General features: G+C 34.1%; 1 protein-coding gene across 1 annotated transcript; it reads right to left on the minus strand.

The window, feature by feature from the left end:
* Window positions 1-85: 85 nt before the first annotated feature.
* Window positions 86-9025, minus strand: LOC147407538 (synaptotagmin-2-like). The gene is made up of 12 exons (XM_086436167.1): window positions 8338-9025; window positions 6459-6557; window positions 6300-6350; window positions 6075-6198; window positions 5021-5139; window positions 4735-4836; window positions 4091-4165; window positions 3216-3292; window positions 2884-3127; window positions 2453-2803; window positions 1797-1928; window positions 86-401 (listed from the first exon to the last, which is right to left on the minus strand). The coding sequence occupies exons 1-12, from the start codon at window positions 8446-8448 to the stop codon at window positions 270-272; spliced, it is 1617 nt and encodes a 538-aa protein (XP_086292293.1). The 5' UTR covers window positions 8449-9025; the 3' UTR covers window positions 86-269.
* Window positions 9026-19630: the final 10605 nt, after the last annotated feature.

Consider the following 19630-nt stretch of genomic DNA (forward strand, 5'->3'; position numbering starts at 1 on the left):
ATCTCGACTGGGTAGATGCAATGCTAGCAAGCAAAACCAAATCTTGGTACTCAAAATATATATAGACATAAATGAGACAACAAAATACAATCTTAAAAATACGGAGAATGGTTTTAAAAAAATATACATATAGTCATGACTGCCATGCACAACGACCGATTTGATTTTGTCTGAAACTGAAAAAAAAAAAAGCCAAGTAAATGTCTTCTCTATCATGCATCACCTGATACTTGAAACATATATTCAAACCAGGATAACAATTAGTAACCTCAAGATGAGGTCCTCCATTGTAGCTCGATTTGAATACGCCCATTTTTTGAGTCAATGAGATGGTACTTCTCATTGATCCGTTTGTTGTGGACAGCGTCCGAGAGATTGATATCAACATAGCCCAGACTTTCCTGATTGAGAAGAAGATGAAAGTACAACAGCTTCAATCACTAATGACAAAAGCAACCAAAAAGACAAAAGAACATAACTAATTTGACACTCGGAAAAAGTACAGCAAAAGTGTATCTCAAAGAAGTTGATGGATCCGTCTTCTAATAATGAAATACTAAGTGGCCCCAAGTCAAAATCGTGACCGCGCTATTCTAGAGCAGGTAATATAGGCAAAATTACAAAACGAGATGAAACTAAAGAGAAGATGAAGAGCCTAGCTCTTTCTTATGAATTAGAGCAAATGCAAAACTACTAATGATATGAAAGAAAATCTAAAATACCCACACTAGCAAAATAGGAAAATATCACCCAAAAAAACCGTTGTGTTGTTCAAGTTGGATCTACCTCAAATGCATATATTATCGGAAAAAAAGGGATAATCATAGCAGAAATAACAGGGCCACAGACATGTGTCAGGGTCCGACACGAGTATGAGGTGTTTGACATGACCTTTTGGAGAACCCAAAAAGGAGTCTTGTTCATACATGTGGATCACTATATAAGGGAAGAGTGGTTCCCTGAAACATTAAAAAAAAATGTAAAACAAAAGGCCATTTTATTCGTGTTCCCGGAGACATGGAAAACAATATTCCAATTGTTCATGTAATAATCCGTTAAAGTCCATCAAAGTGAGGGACCAACAAGTGGTGTCTGGCTATGATCTTCCAAAATTCAATTGTTTCATTCTTTCAAAACCCCCAGCACACTCAACAAGGCCCCATCTTCCACAAAATCCCTTTCATACCAAAAAGATTTTTCTTCCAAGTAGCCAAAACATCAAAATCTCCTAGGCAAACACACTATCACTCAAACAGTAAAGTAGATTCATAATATCAAATATGGTTGTACATCAAAAAATATTTGTTTATAGTAAATCCTTAAAATAAAAGGGTGACACTAACTTACAAGTTGGAACATTTCTTTTGTGTGTGGGATAGTAGGTGGTGGTTGGTGGCAGAGCTGTAGGTTGGGCTTGAACTCACGTTTTGAAGTTGTACATTGCAATATCAACTGGATTATGGGCCCATGCCTTAAAAATTTTCAATGACCAATCAATTCTTTGGGTGTGTCCATCAGTTGATGTGTCCAAAACAACAACAAAAAATTCCTAAAAGTGCCCGTCCTTGTTGAATGGTCATTGGGTATCGACTAGCACAAGCAAATAAGTTGACACTACTAGATCTAACCAGAACTATGCATGTAAGTTTAAAAAACCGGAATAAAGCTCACACTGCACAGGTTCAGTCTCAAATCTATTATCAACCAACCCATACCATATGCTGTTATTTCAGTTTTCTACATATACCCTCCTTGGTCAGCATCAAAATAAGTGTTTACAGGATACAAAAAGGTACCTTAGGATGCAGTATGCCCATCCTCGATGAGGAACTCACGACCTCTACATGTAGTTTTTCATTTATGGGTGGCTCCCCCAGCATAAATGTGAATTCCTCTTCCCACCTTGGATTTCTGTTTTTCTTAACACGCTGTACCACAAGAAAACATGATCGCTCAATCCTTCACAATATCACGATCATCGAATTTAAACAGGATCTGTATTGCATAGTATCAAATCCAGTAGAAACATTTTCACGAGAAGCTAAAAGTTGTAGAATTCATGCTTTGCAAGAATTAGGAATGACATCAAAAGTATTAGTTCCTTCAAGTTCCTTTATGAATATTGAAGGAAATGGGCAGAAACCAAAGAACCATAAGGCCACAATGGTAGAGACAAGAAACAGAATATTGAAGAGGAGAGGAATTCTTTTAAAAGCATCAATGAACTTGTTTCATTTGATTTTTCTCACACAAGTGGAAAGTTTTCTTTCTTTTCTCAGTTAGTAGAAACCAGGCTATGAGCAGGGTTTCAACAGTTTTAACATTTGAAATAATAATAAAAAAATCTGCAAAATTGGAAAATATGTGGTAACAACTATTGATTAAATAAAGAACTTTCCAAGAAGGAAAAAAATGAAAATTTTGTTGTGTTACTAGATAGCTTATGATTTACCTTAGTTTTTCTTTCCTCCCCTCTAAAAAGAATCCGTACAAATGGATTTGTGTGGTACTTTCCTTCAACATCTTCAGCTTCATGAACTATAACAACAAGCAAACCTCCACCAGCAGGTGTTCCTTCAGGAGCCTTTTGTACATTATTTGAATCTTCAAAATCTCTTGGTATATCCTCCTCCTTAAAAGGCTTATATGTCAATTGCACAATGAGCTGCCCACGTGACTTCTCATTTTGAGCGTCATTAGGATCCATGTTTTTTAACAGATTAAGAGTCATAACTTTTGGTTCGTCGGGGGGGAGATCTTTCAAAGGAATGACATTCATCCCCATCTTGTCATGTTTGCCAACCTAAGGACACAGAAATATATAAAATGAAACACTGATAAGTTGGAAATACAATTTCAAGGTGGATATAGAGTAAAACATACTTGTTCCCAATCATAAACATCAAGCTCTAAGGCTTGAGACTCTGGGTCTTTAACAACCAGATTAAATTCCTCATTCCATTCAGGGTTTAGATTTCTATGCTTGACAGTTGTCTTCTTCGATAGTTTATCGTCGGTGACCTTTAATTTCACATAAGGATCTGATGCCCCCATAAGATCTTTCTTTTTCAGATTCATTGCCTGCAACACTTTAACATGGAGAATGCCGACAGGCCTCCTCTCGGCTCTGCAAATTTCAATGGCAAAGAACTTAATCAAAAGGCTGTAGTCAAGTAATAAGAATCAAAAAGCGAAGCAAATAGCAAATAAATTACTTTGAAGGATCCAATATTGGTACTTCTAGGGTTTTGGGCCACAGGTACATATTCGCAATCTGATCCTTGATAAGCTCCTGCAGGAAAACACTGTCTAAGCCTCCAAGAGACTGAAAGAAAATCAAAGAATAAAGAGAAAAGCAGGAGCATATTTTGCATGAAAGGAAGAAAAGTGTTCTCCCCTGAAGGTTATATGTGGTACATATACCCTACTTCCAAAAAGATTTGGATTTTTATTATTGGGCAGTTCGCCAAAAAGAAATCTAAATCTGGCACTACTAGGATTCCTAGATCATAGTTTGCTATGTATGTAATGCCAACATTCAGATTAAACTAAGAAAAGTTTTTCAAGCTATAGTCCATCCAAAAGATGGCATTGAACCATTTCCTTTTATGCATAGGCAGCTACATAGACGATGTAACACAAACAACACATATTTAGTTTCAGTCACATCACATTGAAGTCTAGCATGAGTAATTTAATTTGTACTCCGTAGATGTTACAAGATCAACATCATTCTTTCCACCTCCTGTGATAGGTAACAAAATACTGAATTATTAGAACCACGCATTTACATCGGGAGAAAGGCATACAAAGGGGAACTTTCGGAAACTAAGAAAACTTCACAATCTTCTCCAACAACATATTGCTGGCCAAGAGAAGGTGCAATAAGAGAAAACTCCAATGTGGCTTTGGAGTATTGACATAAATAGAAAGATACAATGAAGCTGCTCGAGGGTGAGGAACTCAAGATAAAAGAGAGCATTTCCAAGATCTATATTAAATGAGCTCGCTCCACCACCCCATCCCCTTGCCCAAATGAAATAATATCAGTTTAAAAAAATTCATAAATAGCAAAAGGGGGGCAACAAACCTGCACAAATCTGTACAGACCAGGAATTGACATAATATCTGCCCCTAGAAGCTTTAATCCAAAGTCAACATGTGGCTGCAAAACCAAAGGCAAATAAATACACACACACACACACACACACATATATATATATATAGAGAGAGAGAGAGAGAGAAAGAGATGTTGTTCATACAAACTGTAGATAACAAAAACAAATAACCAAGCTAGGGGTTGGAAAATCACCATTTAACGAACCCAGCAATGAGATTTTCTAGGCAAAAAATTAAGCTAACAGACAATCCTAATCGTCTAATAATAGATTTCCGTGGACACTCACAAAATATGCTGAACCATGTAGAAAAAAAGAGGTTCACGTATCACATGGTAATGCTCATTCAACAACATTTCTTCTGGTGTTTTTTTTTTTTTTTGGAGGGGGAGAAAGGAGGGGGGGTGTTGAGTGTAGGTGGGAGAATCCTTGGTTGGAACCATTCACATAGGGCTTGTAGCACAGCGCCAGCGAGGATGATAACCCCCCCCCCCCCCAACCCAACACACCCACCCACATCTTTTGCCATTAAAAAAAATTACCATTACCTAAGATAATTTTGAGTATTTCTTAAAACATAATCAGCCCGAGTAGAATTTACCAAATAATCACATACCTTCTCCAAGAGAGAGACAAGAATTTTGGCAAAACAAGGAAAACTTGGAACCAATGGCTTCAGGGTAATACGTGGTGCAGCAAAGACTTGCAAATCCACCAACTGAAATTCTCTAGCAAAAGCAATACCAAGCATTAAAACAGCCAAAGCTTCTCTTTTAAGGGAAAAAAAATTGGTTAAGGACTTCAAAACCATTAGAATTAGTATCTTCAAATTCCCAACCACAATTTTTGGCAAATATGAGTACTCTTAACTTTCTTCGTGAACAATCAAATAAATCAATAACCTGCACAGTTGCTTTCAAACCAAATGCTTTCACAGCAACAATAACATTAGGATTTCCTGCCCATTTTAAGGAGGGTTCCATAATCACCTCCTTCTCACCTGTATCGAAGACTTTCATTCCTGGAAAAGATTAAAATATTAATTTTTTAAGGACTTCGAAAGTATTAGGAACATGTTCTACAGAAATTCTGTAACATAGAAGATCAAATCAAATAAAAAAAATAGGCATGAAGGTAGAATATTGAAATAACAAAAAAGGAGATCTAAGGTTCCATATACTGGAAGGTAGCCCTACTAATAATATAGCAGGGCAACTAAACGTTCAAGAAGTAAGGCCTGTACTCATGCAGGGGTCCCACCAAAAATTGAACTGATTGGTAGATTGTAATCATCCTTTTTTTTTTTTTTTTGCCTTAACAGAATATATCTAACAACCTGGAAAATTTCTAACAAAAGGAATTTTTAAGTATTGAGTTTGATTCCAGTTAAGAACAAAAAACTTATACTAGATTTATTAATCATCAGCAGGGTCGTTTCTTTTTATATGTATTGATCATTCTTTAATCATGAGATCTCCAACCAGTCGCAAAATAAACAAGATTTGCATGACTTCTGCTCAGTCCAGAATGATAAATTAAAACAAACAAACAAACAAAAAAAGTATTTATTTGTTTAAGTCATTTTAGATAAGTTTCCATCGCAGCACTACCCACCACAAAAGACCACGCCTAGAGACATTTTGCCTAAAATAATGATCATTGATGTTTATTGTTGATGACCGAAAATAATTCTAAACCATGTAGCAAACACATGCATAAATATGTTTGCATTGGCCTGATACGTAGTGTCAAACACACTGAAACACACAAATTCAATAGGCCAACACATCCATACAGTTTATTCCATGTATTGAGAGAGATAATTTCTATAAAGTTAGCTTTGCACTAAGTGTACAGAAGAAACAGAAAAGCAGCTTTTATCCATGTCCTCTTAAGTTAAGTCAAAGAACTAAACCTCACAGAACAAATATCATTGAGAAGGTGTACCAAACTAACCTTGAACAGTTGGCGGTAAGGAGCCTAAAGTAAGTTCTTCGAATTCAACAGAATCGATCTTATATTTTGGAATTTGCTCAGCGATAATGGGTTTTGCAATATTCTTTGCAGTCTTGCAAATTGCCTATATAAGGAACTTAAAGCATAAATCATCAATATAATAAAGGCATGCGACAACACACAGGTCATTATCAAATATTCAAATACGATTGAACACGCACATACCTTATCCAGATAAGGCCACATATATTCTATAAACTTGTTTAGCCAGTCAATCTTTAATAAAATAAAACAATAAGAAATTGGTCGTTAGAAATTACAATAAGACATCAGGAAACGGAAAATACAATTAGGAATAAATATTTCTCTACATTAATAACATACACGATCATAGTCTGGATTTTTCACCCAAAAGGGTATCTCAGGAAGTAAGCGCTGCAAAGATTTTGAGTCTTGCTCAACCAGTGGACGAATTGCAGGATTCTGAATAAACCAACAATCAAGGTCAATGAAAACACACATAAATGATATTTTATTTTTATTTTTAATTTTTTTTAACAAAGCACACATAAATGAATGTTGGCAGCCTATTCACAGATACGCCAGTTAAATTTATTTTCTTTTTTGTACTTTTAACTTTGATATGTAAGCCATGCTTCCCAAAGAGGAAAGGAGGGGAGAGAAAGTTATGGAAAAATAATACAAATTGAAGATACACATTAATACAGCCCAAAATCAAAAAAAAAATTTAAAAGGAAATAATTCAAAAGAATCCCAAAATAGCCAACCATATTTGAGCTCCGAGGACCAGGTAAATTGGTCAAAATAACACTCCACTAGTCCAAACTCCAAAAAATGTGTCGTGAAGAATCCTATGCAAACATAGGGCAACTGTTCCCATTTACTTAGGTGCAAGAAAATTATCGTCGGAGTATATAACATTGAGAAATACACATTCCTAAATACATAAACACTTAAGGAAGGAAGCCAATGAGAGCAATAAACAAAATAAGTTAATAATTTATCCAGGGAATAGGTGGCACCCAATCTTCAGATGCTTTATATAATAGAAAAGATTCAGTATAGCGCACAAACTGAATTAATAACAAAAGGGAAACTTTAACATATTCAATCATGAACTACTCAACACCAAGAAACAAATCACACAACTGACCACCCCTAATGCAACCATCAAAATAAGTCAACTAGTGTCTACAGTTTCAGATTTCCAATTCGAGAAAGCCTATAGTTTTGAATACAAGGGACCTCTAGATGAAGGTTTCTATCTGTCAAAAATCCACAATTTGCATTATTTCTTTAAACATCTATGCAAATATTTCCATAAAAAAAAAAAAAAAAAACAAACTCTTTGTGATAAAACACAAAATATCCCTCCTCCACAGAGACACCATTAACATTTTGAAAGACAAGTTTTTCAACAGAGAAGCAGAAGAGAGAATTAAACCTTCCACCATAAATACTAGTAGGAGACAATAATCTGCAGTCTCAGACACCCTACAATACAATCTTCCTTTTCATTCTATATTGTTTTCTTTTATGGGATCAAAATTGTGACCTCAAAAGTTATGAGTATGATCCCTAGCCAACTGTTCATGTGTTTAATCCCCAACCTTGTAACAAATACTCATTTGGGACTAGGAACCTCCCAAATGTGATTTTTTTTTTTTTTTTTTTTTTTAAATCAAGATTATCAAGCAAGTTTGGCTTGAAATGCTCCATCACCTACTACAAAGGCTCTCCTGAATCTAAAACTTTGACAAGCGCAACTCACCATCTTTTGTTACAGCAAATACTAGTTACCTGGGTACAACAGACAAGCGGCAAGGGTATAGATTTTAGACTTAAAAAGAGAAGTATCTGACAAGGGTACAACGTCCCTTTCAAATCTATGTAACATACTTGACACTACTACAATAACAAATTGATACTGTTTATCAAAATAACAAAAGTGGTCCATCATATCAAACAAAGTTGTTCTTTAATAACAATTCTTTCTTCAAATTCAGAGTTGTGGCCCAACATCATTATATCAGATCCTAAGCAAGCAGACAACTAACTAGTTCAAAAACTTCAAATAAAAGCTCCAATTAAATCGTTAAAATTGAAACCGTTTTCATCTCAATATTTAAGCTAAAACAAGATATATAGAATAAAAAATGCATACATAAAATTATACTCAATTCAGGATAAATATGATAGAAATGGACATAAAAACAACAACCAAAAGGGAGAAAAAACAGACCTTAACATGAGTGGGCTGTAAGTATATGAAGATATAATATCCAATTACAAGACCAATGGAGATCCCCATCCCAAATCCACAAAAACCCATTATAGTACTTAAAAAACCCATCGTTAATTCCCCTTAAGATCGCCTAAATGTCCACTTCTCTCTCTCCCTCCAAAAAAACAAAATAACAAATCCAAATCCTGCTTTTTTTTCCTTCTCTGGATCACATAAACTCCTCTGCAAAGACCGAAAAGTTCAAAAATCAAGGATTACCCATCTCCAATCTCCTCAAATTCTCTCCAAATTTTCAACTTTCAGGAATCAAAATCCTAATAACATAAAGAGAGAGCAAAAACGACACGACCCACTACTAGTTCTTGCTTTCTTGATCTATCTTTATCAGTATCACCCCCATTAAGAAAAAAAAAAAGATTTATTTTGCCAATTGTCTTCGAATTCCCAAATCGAATGTAAAAAAAAAAGAAACTAAAGCCCGAGAATTCGGTTGATGTCGGTATCGCCTGTGTGGTGGGGTTCGAATTTTGATTCGTTAATATTGGAAATATAAGATCAAATTAATAGTGAATGAGATGGAGACCGTAGACACCCCACCCCGTATCTCAACAGGTGTTGTTACTGTTGCTTTATAATGGAAGAGACACGAACACAATCAAATTTCTAGAAAAAAATAATAATAATAATCAAATTTTTATCAAACCGACAGTTAGCTCTGTTTTCTTTCCCTTTTTGTTTTCTCTCTCTCTCTCTTTATTCCATACTTAGCGTTTCGGCTTCTGCTTTAATTAACTTTGATTTGAAATCGTCTCATCTGTGGTCTTTGCTAACGTGCACCCGTGATTAAAATAAAAAACAATTAAACTACACCATTTTGTAGATTTTATTCGATGACGTAATCGTAATTATTTGAAGTTTTCAGGAAATCTTCAAATTTTTATTCTTCTTAACTTTCTCAAAGATACGAATGATCTTGGTAAGGGGACATAAGGGACATCTTGACGTGGTGGCTTGTATGCTCATAGATGTATTTTCTCTGAGATACGAATAAAATGAATTTACGAGTGTGTGCACACCACCACGTCAAGGTGTCATCGTGTGTCCCCCACTAAGGTCACTTTAACATAACTCAAAAAATTAGTCCAAACTCCAAATTTTGTTAACCTTGCAAATTGACTTAGATGAATCAATAGATATAAATAATCAAAATTTTAAGATATTAATTGACATATTTGAAAAAAAAAATTAAATATGACATAAATAGACTTTCGATCTAATTTAATAATCATCCATTTGTTAGTAAAATTAGTAGACCCACATATCCGAGATTTTTTATTAATCTTCCTTGTTTCAATTTGATTATCTCTCAGTGGTAACTAGAGTATTATTACATATTTTAGAGGGAGTTCATTCACACCTCAAGCACTAGTTATAAGTGTGAGTTCTATGCTTTGGAAGGATTTGTTGTAATAATGGGAAATATTTTTGCATGTATGTATTAATCCAAGTCGATTGATAATATTTTGATGCAAGTTGACTCAATGAATCAACACTTTTTCGAGTTTTAAACTAAATCACATTGAAATTCACTTAGATGAATTTTTAGGTGATTCTTCATACGTGAAATTATGGTTACAAGTAAGGTTGTTTTGTTTGTTTGCTTAAATTAACTCCAAATAGTTGGGTGTGGAGTTATTTTTTTACTCACAAACTCCTCATTGCAATGGTAGTTTTGTAATTAAGAAGGGTACTTTTATAAATTAGGAATGTCATTCAGTACACATGGGGCATCCTAGATTTTTGTGAGCATAACTCTTGAGGAAAAAAAATTTCCTTGGGTGTGTGTGGAACGGCAAATGACTTATGATAAAGTTTCTCATTTTGTACATTTCTTGGGCATTTACCAAAAGTGTACCTTTATGCATAGATAGGGATCATTTCTTATGCCCGTTATTTCTTTAGGCAATTATATACAAACAACAAAACAGAATCCTTAAATTGTGAAAGTGTCGTGATAATATGACTTGCCACGTGGCATACTCAATTGACTCCATGATGTGGAAAAGTTCAGATATCGTAGATATGTATGTCTCAGGATACACGATTGCACTTCCCCTTTAAAAAAAAAAGTGTATCCTAGGAGAATCATGTCTCTCAAGAAGTACAGATCTACCATTCCTGAACTTGTCCACGTCATGGAGTCATTTGAGTATGCCACCTGGCAAGTCATATAATCAAGACTCATTGTGAAAATATAATTGTGAGGAAATATAAGTGTTGTGCTACTAGGCAAAGCGATAGAATATTGTAAAATAGATGGTGAGCTCAGTACCCAAAAGTACGGGCCTTCAATTTTCTCGTGTGTGCAAACATTGCGTTCAATATTCTCAGAGTGGGTTAAATTTCACCTCACATAAATTTAGGAATTTGTATCTAGGTTTACAGACTAATGATAAATTGATGCTCTTACTGACACTTTTGACATAGCATGTGAATAGAATCATAAATCTTTTTTCTTGTATCCCGAAGAAAAAGATTAATGATTCTATTCACATGCCACGTCGAGAGCGTCAGTTAGTCACCGCTCAGGTTTAAATGATTTGTGAAACACATATAATTATCGTTGACTCGTAGCACAATGTGTTATTGGTAAAAGAGCCAAGTTCGCCACCCTAACCACACTTTTTGGGCATGCCACTTGGGGGAGTCAGCTATGGTCAATAACCAACCATGGCATAAGCGACTATAGCCAGTTATTCCACTTGTGGCCTACCCAGAAATTTTAGTGATTCACAATGGGGTGAATTTGGCCATCCAATTGATTCAAATATTTGTTTATTTTCTTTGATTATTAATCATATTTTGATCTAACTTATGAGAGATAATAGAAATATTCATTCCATTTTGGTCCGTAATAACATGGATAGTCGTTCAAGTAAAAGACATACGAGGCATAAAAATATGACTTCATTTTTGGAAGATAAACTCCTAATGAAAGTGCAACATAAATTTATCATTATTGAATAATATTGGATTTATACTTTTTTTTTAATGAAGATGGTGGCAGTGAAAGATTCTTTCCATTTTTGGGGCCCTTCCATGATAAGGCAACAATTTCATCTTTCCTTGTTTGGAGAACATTGTGGGGGTGAGGGTGGGGGTGGGGGTGGGGGTGGCACCAATTCATACAATAATCTAATGAAACAATGTCATGAAACAGAGATGGGTGATGCTGGTGATCTCTACTAGCTTTTAATGCAGTTATCTTCAATTTTAGTTGAATTTGAACTACACCCATTTTTTATCACAACTCACTAAACCCTAAAAGTATTCAAAAGCTTGATAATAACCTTGGCCCTATGTGTTTGAGACGATGACGACGACGACAACAATAATAATAATAATACTAAAACCCCTATCCCATAAATTTGGGGTCAGCTAAATAAATCGTGTTCTTTTATTCTACTTTGCTTAAAGTTAAGTCGAAATATCTTATCAGGATTTAGATTAGGTACCAATGTAATTTTACATCAACTACCAATTTAAAACAACCCTTCTCTCTTCTTTTTTAAAGATTGGTAAGCCTATTTTTAATAAGTTCAGTGACTCGATGCTGACGGGATTTGAACCCATGTCTATTGTATCACTACCCATGAACTTCACCAACTAAGCTAGTTGGCACGTGCACCACGGCCTCAAAGTTGCTTTGCAATGTGTCAAACGTCTAAGCCCAATACACCCCTCCTCTTTTATCTGAGTTTGGAATTGGTAATGTAGTATTAATGGAGCTTTCCAAATGTGGAATTATTGTGTTTGTAACAGCAATCTGCATCATAGACCCCACCCCCACTCTTCATAGATAACGACCCTTATAACAGTTAATAATCATTGTCGTTACATCTTTATCGACCTGTTGAGACATAAGAGGACCCTCCATTGAGAGCAGCGAGAAAAAGTTATAGGAAGACGACATCAACAGACAACAAACAAGAGGCCCATATATGTTAGATTTTTCTGGTAATTTGGATAATGTGGACCAAGCAAATTTGTTAAGAAACTATACGGATTGAATAAATTTTTTGCTTACTTAATTTGGTCCTTAAAATATGCCATTTGGAAGTAAGGGCCCACCAAAAAATGTTGTGGCCTCAATTTTATAACCAAGATCTTGTAGCTTTGGAGTGTTCACGTCGCAGACATGGATTTAAGATTGTAACATGTCTTGAGAAAACATTCTGTAATGGTACCTATAAAACAATTATGCTTTTATTTGGAATTTTTAATGGTGCACCATTATAAAAGTGATTTTTGGCTAGGGGAATTTCTTGTAACGGTGCTCACATACTCTTTAGCACGTGCTATGTCAAGCATAATGAGGGTAATTTTGTAAATTGGTGGTGCCATGCAATACATGTCGGGGCTCATGTGATTGGTGGATCCTTGATTCTGATTTGCTGTTTTTGAATTTTACATGCTAAGCTGATGAACCAATGACAGGCCACCACATGTATTAAAAAAAAATCCAAGCATTTAATCGTTCCTAGATTTTCTTTTCTACACTCTTATTTTTTTCAATGCACATAGTTATAGACATAACAAAAAACTTAAGAAGTTCCTCACAAATTTTATAAATCAAAATAATAGTCCCTAAGAGATATAAATAGACTTGCACAATCAAATTGGGTCTCTTCAGTAAGAATAGGCCTTCTAAATATTGGATTATGAATTTTTGCAGATAAAACCCGTGGTCCAAACAAATTCAAGTGATCCACATTAATTATTGGGCTTTACACCTAAAAATATAAACAGGATGAACTTAACCTTTAGACCAATTAATCAAAGATTATTAAGTCAAGGTATAGTTGGAAAACTAAATTATTATAAGTCTGTACATATCAAAGCCTCCCTCACTTGAAAATGATCAAAATCACTTCTTCTCAAAAAAATATAAGTTCTCTCTGTAGAGAAGAATTAACTCTCAAACTCTCCTCCAAAGACGAAGCAAAGTTCTTCTAAAAAGACTCAGACTCCAATTATAAAGAAGATCAAGCCTAAAAACCCTTTTTCGAAAGATAATAACTTTTTCTCAATTGGTCAAACATGAAATCTAGATAGAAGAAAATATAAAGAAACCTCTTTACAAAAAAATCATGAATAAAAAACCACCACCAAATCAACCAATCAAACGCAAAACCCGGAGAGAAAAAAATTATAGACACGTCACCATTATCATTTTGTACTTGGCTGTTAATCAAAGGATAACAGTCCGTTAATAAAGTGTACTAAGATCTGTATTACCATTTTCATCAAAATCAATAAAATCATTTATGATCTTATTTTATGAATCTCGAGGTATATAATAAAATTTATTGACGGCCTATCATTGGTTCATCAGCTTAGCACATGAAATTCAAAATGACAAATCTAAATCTCTATTCAATTTTGTGAGTACTATAAATGCCTCAAGTGTGTAAGTTTATTTCTCTTAGTTGGTAAATGGATTTAAATTCTTTTTTTTTCTTGTAAATAGATTAAGGAAAATTACATTGACATGTCCAAAAACTTTAAGGGCCCTCAAATTTTTAGGGCACCTCTAAAATTTAATAATTTATTTTGGGCATTCCATGTCAAAAGGTGCATTTGTTAACCCTTGCATGCTTGTCAATCTTTCAATGATTCTGATGGCTCCATAGATTCTAGTGGTTCTTCTATTCAAAGAAGAAGAGAGAGATTGAAGAGAACCCTAGCACTCTCGTCATCCTTCCAACGATTCTGATGGCTCCATTCGAAGAAGAAGAAGAAAGAGAGAGAGATCAAAGGAGGAGGAGAACAAAAAAAAATGATAAAGAGAGAAGAAGAGAGTGAGAGGGAAGAGTTACAGTCGATTAGATTTTAAAAAAAAAAAAAAAATCGTTGAGATTCAAGTTATCGACGACCAGTTTGGATTGACATCCTCATTTGGGCCATGTGTAATCCTATATTGGCCCAAATGACACCTCAGCCCTCTATGGTTCATGACTAGTTTATATTAGATTTAAAATAAAAATATTTTTTATCTGACCAAAACTTCAAAAATTAACAACTATCAAACTCCCAAATTAAAAATGCTTCGACAAACATTTAAAGATTTTTTCTAAAATAAATTTAGAGTTCTTATAATTTTGGGCTCTACATCTACATCCACTATGACACAAATTCATGTTTTTAGGTTTCATAGTGCATGCAACCCAATCTTTAATAAGAGGAATATAATCCAAGACACATGCCTTGACATATAACTCTAGATAGAGTAGAATGACAAAATATAATTCATATGTTTCTGGCCCCTAATATTTGGTATAAGACATAAGCAATGATGTTCATATGTCTAATGCCAAAGCCCAAACGTAAACAACCCCATTAGGGCCCGGCCCATAAAAGCCCAAACGTAAATAGTGCCCCGGCACTGTACCCAATGGTGATCATTCATCTAAGTTGAACAAAAATGAGATAATTCAAAACTATGCGGATCGTACCCCATTCCAACCAATTAAAGTAAGCATACTTTGTCATTTCTTGCCCTACAAAGTAGGGGTGCAACTTGGTTCGGTTCGGTTTGGTTTGAGGTCAAATTGGAATCGAACCGACATAGGTTGGTTCTACTAAATAAGAATCAAAACCAAACCAAAGTTGGTTTGGTTCGGTTCGATTCCACGGATTGCAAATATTTTATAAATTATAAGTAATATTTTTTAATTAAAGAATAAACAAAAAATTTCATATAATAAATCACAAATCTATCTATAAAAAGTCGTTAGTTTATCCATAAAAGATCACTAATCTATGTACTAACTCTTAAAATAATTATTATATACAAATATATTTATTTATTGCATAGGGATTCGGTTCTCGGTTTGATTCGATTTTATACAAGCTTAATCCGAAAACCGAATCAAATTGATCGGTTCACCATTTTTGTAATCTAAAATCGAATCGCAACTTGTTCCAAACCACCCCAAAACTATCAGTTTGATTTGATTCTTGGTTTGAACCGGACCAAGTTGCACCCCTACTACAAAGTATGTCATAGATGTTAATGGATCACTAGTAGTATGCGACATTGGCAAACCGGCATTGTATTATAAGGGTCTTTTTATATCATTTTAATTGTATTAATCTGGTACAAGGATAATTTTATAATTTTAGAAAACTAATTTGATTGTAGGTGTGGTCGGATTCAAATTTATTCATTTTGACTAAAATAACCTTGATAATTATAAGATTAAATGCACATGTGGGGGCATTTGTGAGATTCCTAATTTTAATGTCAAATCACTTCTATTCCGCCTTCCTCATTATAATAGAAGAAGAAAAAAATTATTGAAATTTGTCCCCACAAGGCCATTTCAAGATTGTGGGACCTACGTTCGAGTCAGGTTCCAAATGTACTTAGAACCAGAATCATCATGTTTTTTTGGGTGATGGTACTTATGGTTTCAACTCATGGAAACGGAATCACCAAAGAACGATGTGTACCCAACGGTTTCCATTAAAACAAATGAAGAAGAAAAAAAAAAATCATACCTCGAGCCCCGAGTGATTGTAGAATTTTATACTGTAAAACTTGTTTTACTTTCACGAACACAACACACGATATGAAAAAGTAGAAATAACATGATTAAAATTTATTTAATTAAAATAAGAGTTGAAAAAAAATCAAAAATATAAATTTTTCTATTTAAGAAGTAATAGGAGAGGTGATTCATTGTAAAGTTTAATTCATAGCTTATATGACAACTTAAAGAATTGTACTATAAGTGAACTTTAACATATGGAGAAGATTTCAACCATCCAAATAAAATAAAATAAAAAAATAGAGAAAATAAATTGATTCGGATTCATGATACCCACCAATCCGATCCAAATAGGTTTCGATTCCTATCGGCTATCCGTTGGATTGTAACAACCCCTAATCTAATCATGGTTTTAGAGCTAGCTATCTCGACATCTTTCCCTGCATATCATTTTAACTGATCTCATACAAATCAAATCATTTAAATGGATTTAATTTTTTTCATTTTTATTTTTATATATATTTTTTATTTTTATAATTAAGATGACTTCCTAGATGCTCAGTCACGAAAGTTAAATTTCATGTGGATTACAAGAATTTAAATCAATAAAAATATTAATTATTTCACATCACAAACACAATCCAAATTATTTACAAAATCGGTATTAAAAAAAAAAAAAAAAAATTGTTTTTAATAATCTACTGATATTTTCAAGAATGCTTTGCCAAAAAATGTGGTCAAATCATCTTATTTATTGGGACATTACACATTGGAAAGCACTTAGAAAGTCAGTACAGAACATTTTCGGTAAATAAGTCTTCTTTTTTTTAAATAATAGTTGAGAAGCTTTTTTTATAATTAATAATAGTTGAAAATATGGGACTGAGTCAACTTGGATTTCAACATGACTCGTCTAGGCCATCTCGGACGAGTTATAAAATTATGCCTTTCATCAAAGGCGTCACCAAGATTTTCTTGTAGTGGGGGCAAACTATAATTAACCATTAATGTTGAAGAATTTGAAGATGACTGGTATTAAAGAGAAAATTCAAGAATTTTTTATTGAAGGTTTTGAGAGAGGAAATTCAAAAAGTGTTTCTTACGATGGTAATAACTTGGGGCTAAAGAATCTGCTCTTCAAATCCCACTATCCATAAAAAAAATTTGGTGGCCACGCACCACTCCACGTAGTGGGGTATAGCCTGAGTGCGGGGCGTAGGGACTAGTCTGGTGCGCGCAAACTGGCCTGGATATCCTTCATTATAAAAAAAAAGTGTTTCTTACGATGACGGTCAACAGTCCAATGGAACAATTTGCCACTCTCCCATTGATTCCTATAAATGGAGATAGAGATGCCTTGGCAGTGGAACATGAAATAGATTGCTTAGCAGGTGCAGGAGATGGGGGTCTCGATAGGAAGGAGGAGACGAGGGTCAATGTAATATGAGCTATGGCCTGGTGGAGAACAAGAACTCATTGTCTCGCTACACCCGTATGGTCGCTACAGATGTAGAGTCAAGAAAAGGGCATTTTTGTCATTGTTTGATTAATATGTGAAAGAAGACCTAAGACAATAAGGCAATGTCTTCAGCTCAAAAACTGATTTTTTAAATATTGTCTAGAACGCTTACCTACAATTTCACCACAGTCTTTTTCAAATGACTTTATGTAAAATGACTTTAATACCCTCGTATTCAACCTGAAACCAACACCCTTTTTATTTTTCTTCCTAAAAGAAATCATCTTCAACCACTCAAGTAAAATATTTTAGCCTAGGTCATTAATCTACTTTAGGCTTCAAACCTAAAAAAACAAAATAAGATTTTTGAAGCATAAAATGATGAGAGTTTTTTTTTTTTTTTTTTTTATATGTAAATTTTTTTAAGATTTTCTATCAAGAATTGAGTTGAGGTTGAAAGACGATGGATTGAAAATGAGGTTAACTAGATTAAATTAATTTATCATAACGATGAAGAACTTGAGAATAACTGATTTTACGAAGAATAAAAAAAGGATTTTAGTCTAAAGGTTGAAAAAATATTAAAGCTGTGTATTGTTAGATTATAAAATAAGAATAAGGTCAAAATAGCGTATGTCATATGTTTGAAAACACAGGGATACCTCAGATATTCCCCAAAATAAAGAGGGTGTGTCTAAAATTAAATTACCCGAAACAGAAGGGAAGCGAGGAGGATTGAGGAATCGACAAGGTCAAAAGGGGTATGTAATTAGTTTGAAAGCATACGGGGTATCAAAATATTCTTCAAAACTTATAGGGGCAACAAGTTCAGAGAGGCGAGGGGGGGCATTTATTGGGGCAACAAGTTCAGAGGGGGCATGTCATAAGTTGAAAACAATGGTGGCATCCATGGTTTTATATCTTGCCCAAAACCAAGATGACTCGTCCAAGTTGTCTCAGTATTGTCCACCCACCAATGAGACGAGTTGACAAGTCTACTCAAAGACATGGTTTGTTATAATTTTAAGGCATTTTCTAAAATCTAATCTAAGAAGACTCCAATAAATCGGATATCTTATCTGACACGAGACATCAAAACGAGTTTTAAAACCATGGTGGCATCGCAAAGATTGACCAAAACCTAAGAGTGTCTAAACACAAAAAAGTTGAGAGGGACAAATGCCCACACTCGCCCCGCCTTGGCTCCAGCCTTGCCTTTGATGAAAGGCATTCTGAACTTTAGCTTATGCTTTTCGCTATACACAGTGGGATCCCATTCCCATATCACAATTGCTACTTTAATTAGTCCAAAAGCTTGGGTTCTCTTGTCATGGAAGAAAGTTGGAATCTCTTTTATTTTGAAGGCTGTCTTTCTTTGTCTGTTGATCCTTTTTAAAGCTAAAAACACCACTACGATTCATCATTTTGTTTCCATTGTTCAACATTTTTATGGATTCCTTTTAAATTAATTATCATTCATACTGATTAGGGATTAAGGTGTGTTTGATTGTTGGGAAAATCCTTTGAAATTTCATTTATAAGGATTTGATTATAGATTTTTTAAAAAGTAAAATAAAAAAAAAACTACTAATCAGAATCATTATTGCTTATTCTGGATTTATTCCATCACACAAAAAATAGAGTCCACTAAGGCATTAACATGAAAAGTGTTCTCTTCTGGTAATATAGTATATAAATATGAGGTTAAGTTTTATGGACCAGAGGACCATCTATTTTTATGGACCACATGTCAACGTAGAGTCCAAATGCACCATCAGGTGTCACATGTATACAGAGCATGAAATTTTATGAACTTCTCAAAAAAATAGAATTTAAAAAAGAGATTTTTTTCACCATTGGATTTAAATTTAGGAATTTAATGTCCGTCCATTTTTAAACTTAAGATCTGATTAAAAAAATTTAAAATCATATTTATTCTCTATTTTCTATCTGGCATTAGTCATAAATGACTCACCAAATTGTATATTTGACTAAGTCATTCTCCAGTAATATCAATCGATTTTCAAAGTGAGTGATGATGTTGGCTTAAACGAGTTTTCATGTTGAGTCAACTCAAAATTCAATTAAATCAAATCAATTAAGCCTAATTGAGTACATATATGTATGAACCTTTGTGACTAAATTGGGCAATGTTAATGGACGCTATGCCTTTAATTATGGAATTAAAAGAATAAGAAATATTGTATTTTAGGTACAGGGTCACTTTAATATATATTAGGCAAATGCCACTTTATGAAAAATAATAATAATAATGCCT

The sequence above is a fragment of the Akebia trifoliata genome, chromosome 3 (genome assembly GCF_017979445.1).
Source record: "Akebia trifoliata isolate Shusen 1 chromosome 3, ASM1797944v1, whole genome shotgun sequence".
Lineage (NCBI taxonomy): Eukaryota > Viridiplantae > Streptophyta > Magnoliopsida > Ranunculales > Lardizabalaceae > Akebia > Akebia trifoliata.

Bases quoted from the DNA above. Each gene is read 5' to 3' on its own strand.
- LOC147407538 (XM_086436167.1), bottom strand. From the start codon at position 8,448: ATGGGTTTTTTAAGTACTATAATGGGTTTTTGTGGATTTGGGATGGGG. The intron at 4,837-5,020 runs GTTATTGATTTA...AGAGAATTTCAG, and splicing joins GTTTGAAAGCAACTGTGCAG to TTGGTGGATTTGCAAGTCTT. The intron at 2,804-2,883 runs GTATGTTTTACT...CTGTGTCCTTAG, and splicing joins ATGTTTATGATTGGGAACAA to GTTGGCAAACATGACAAGAT.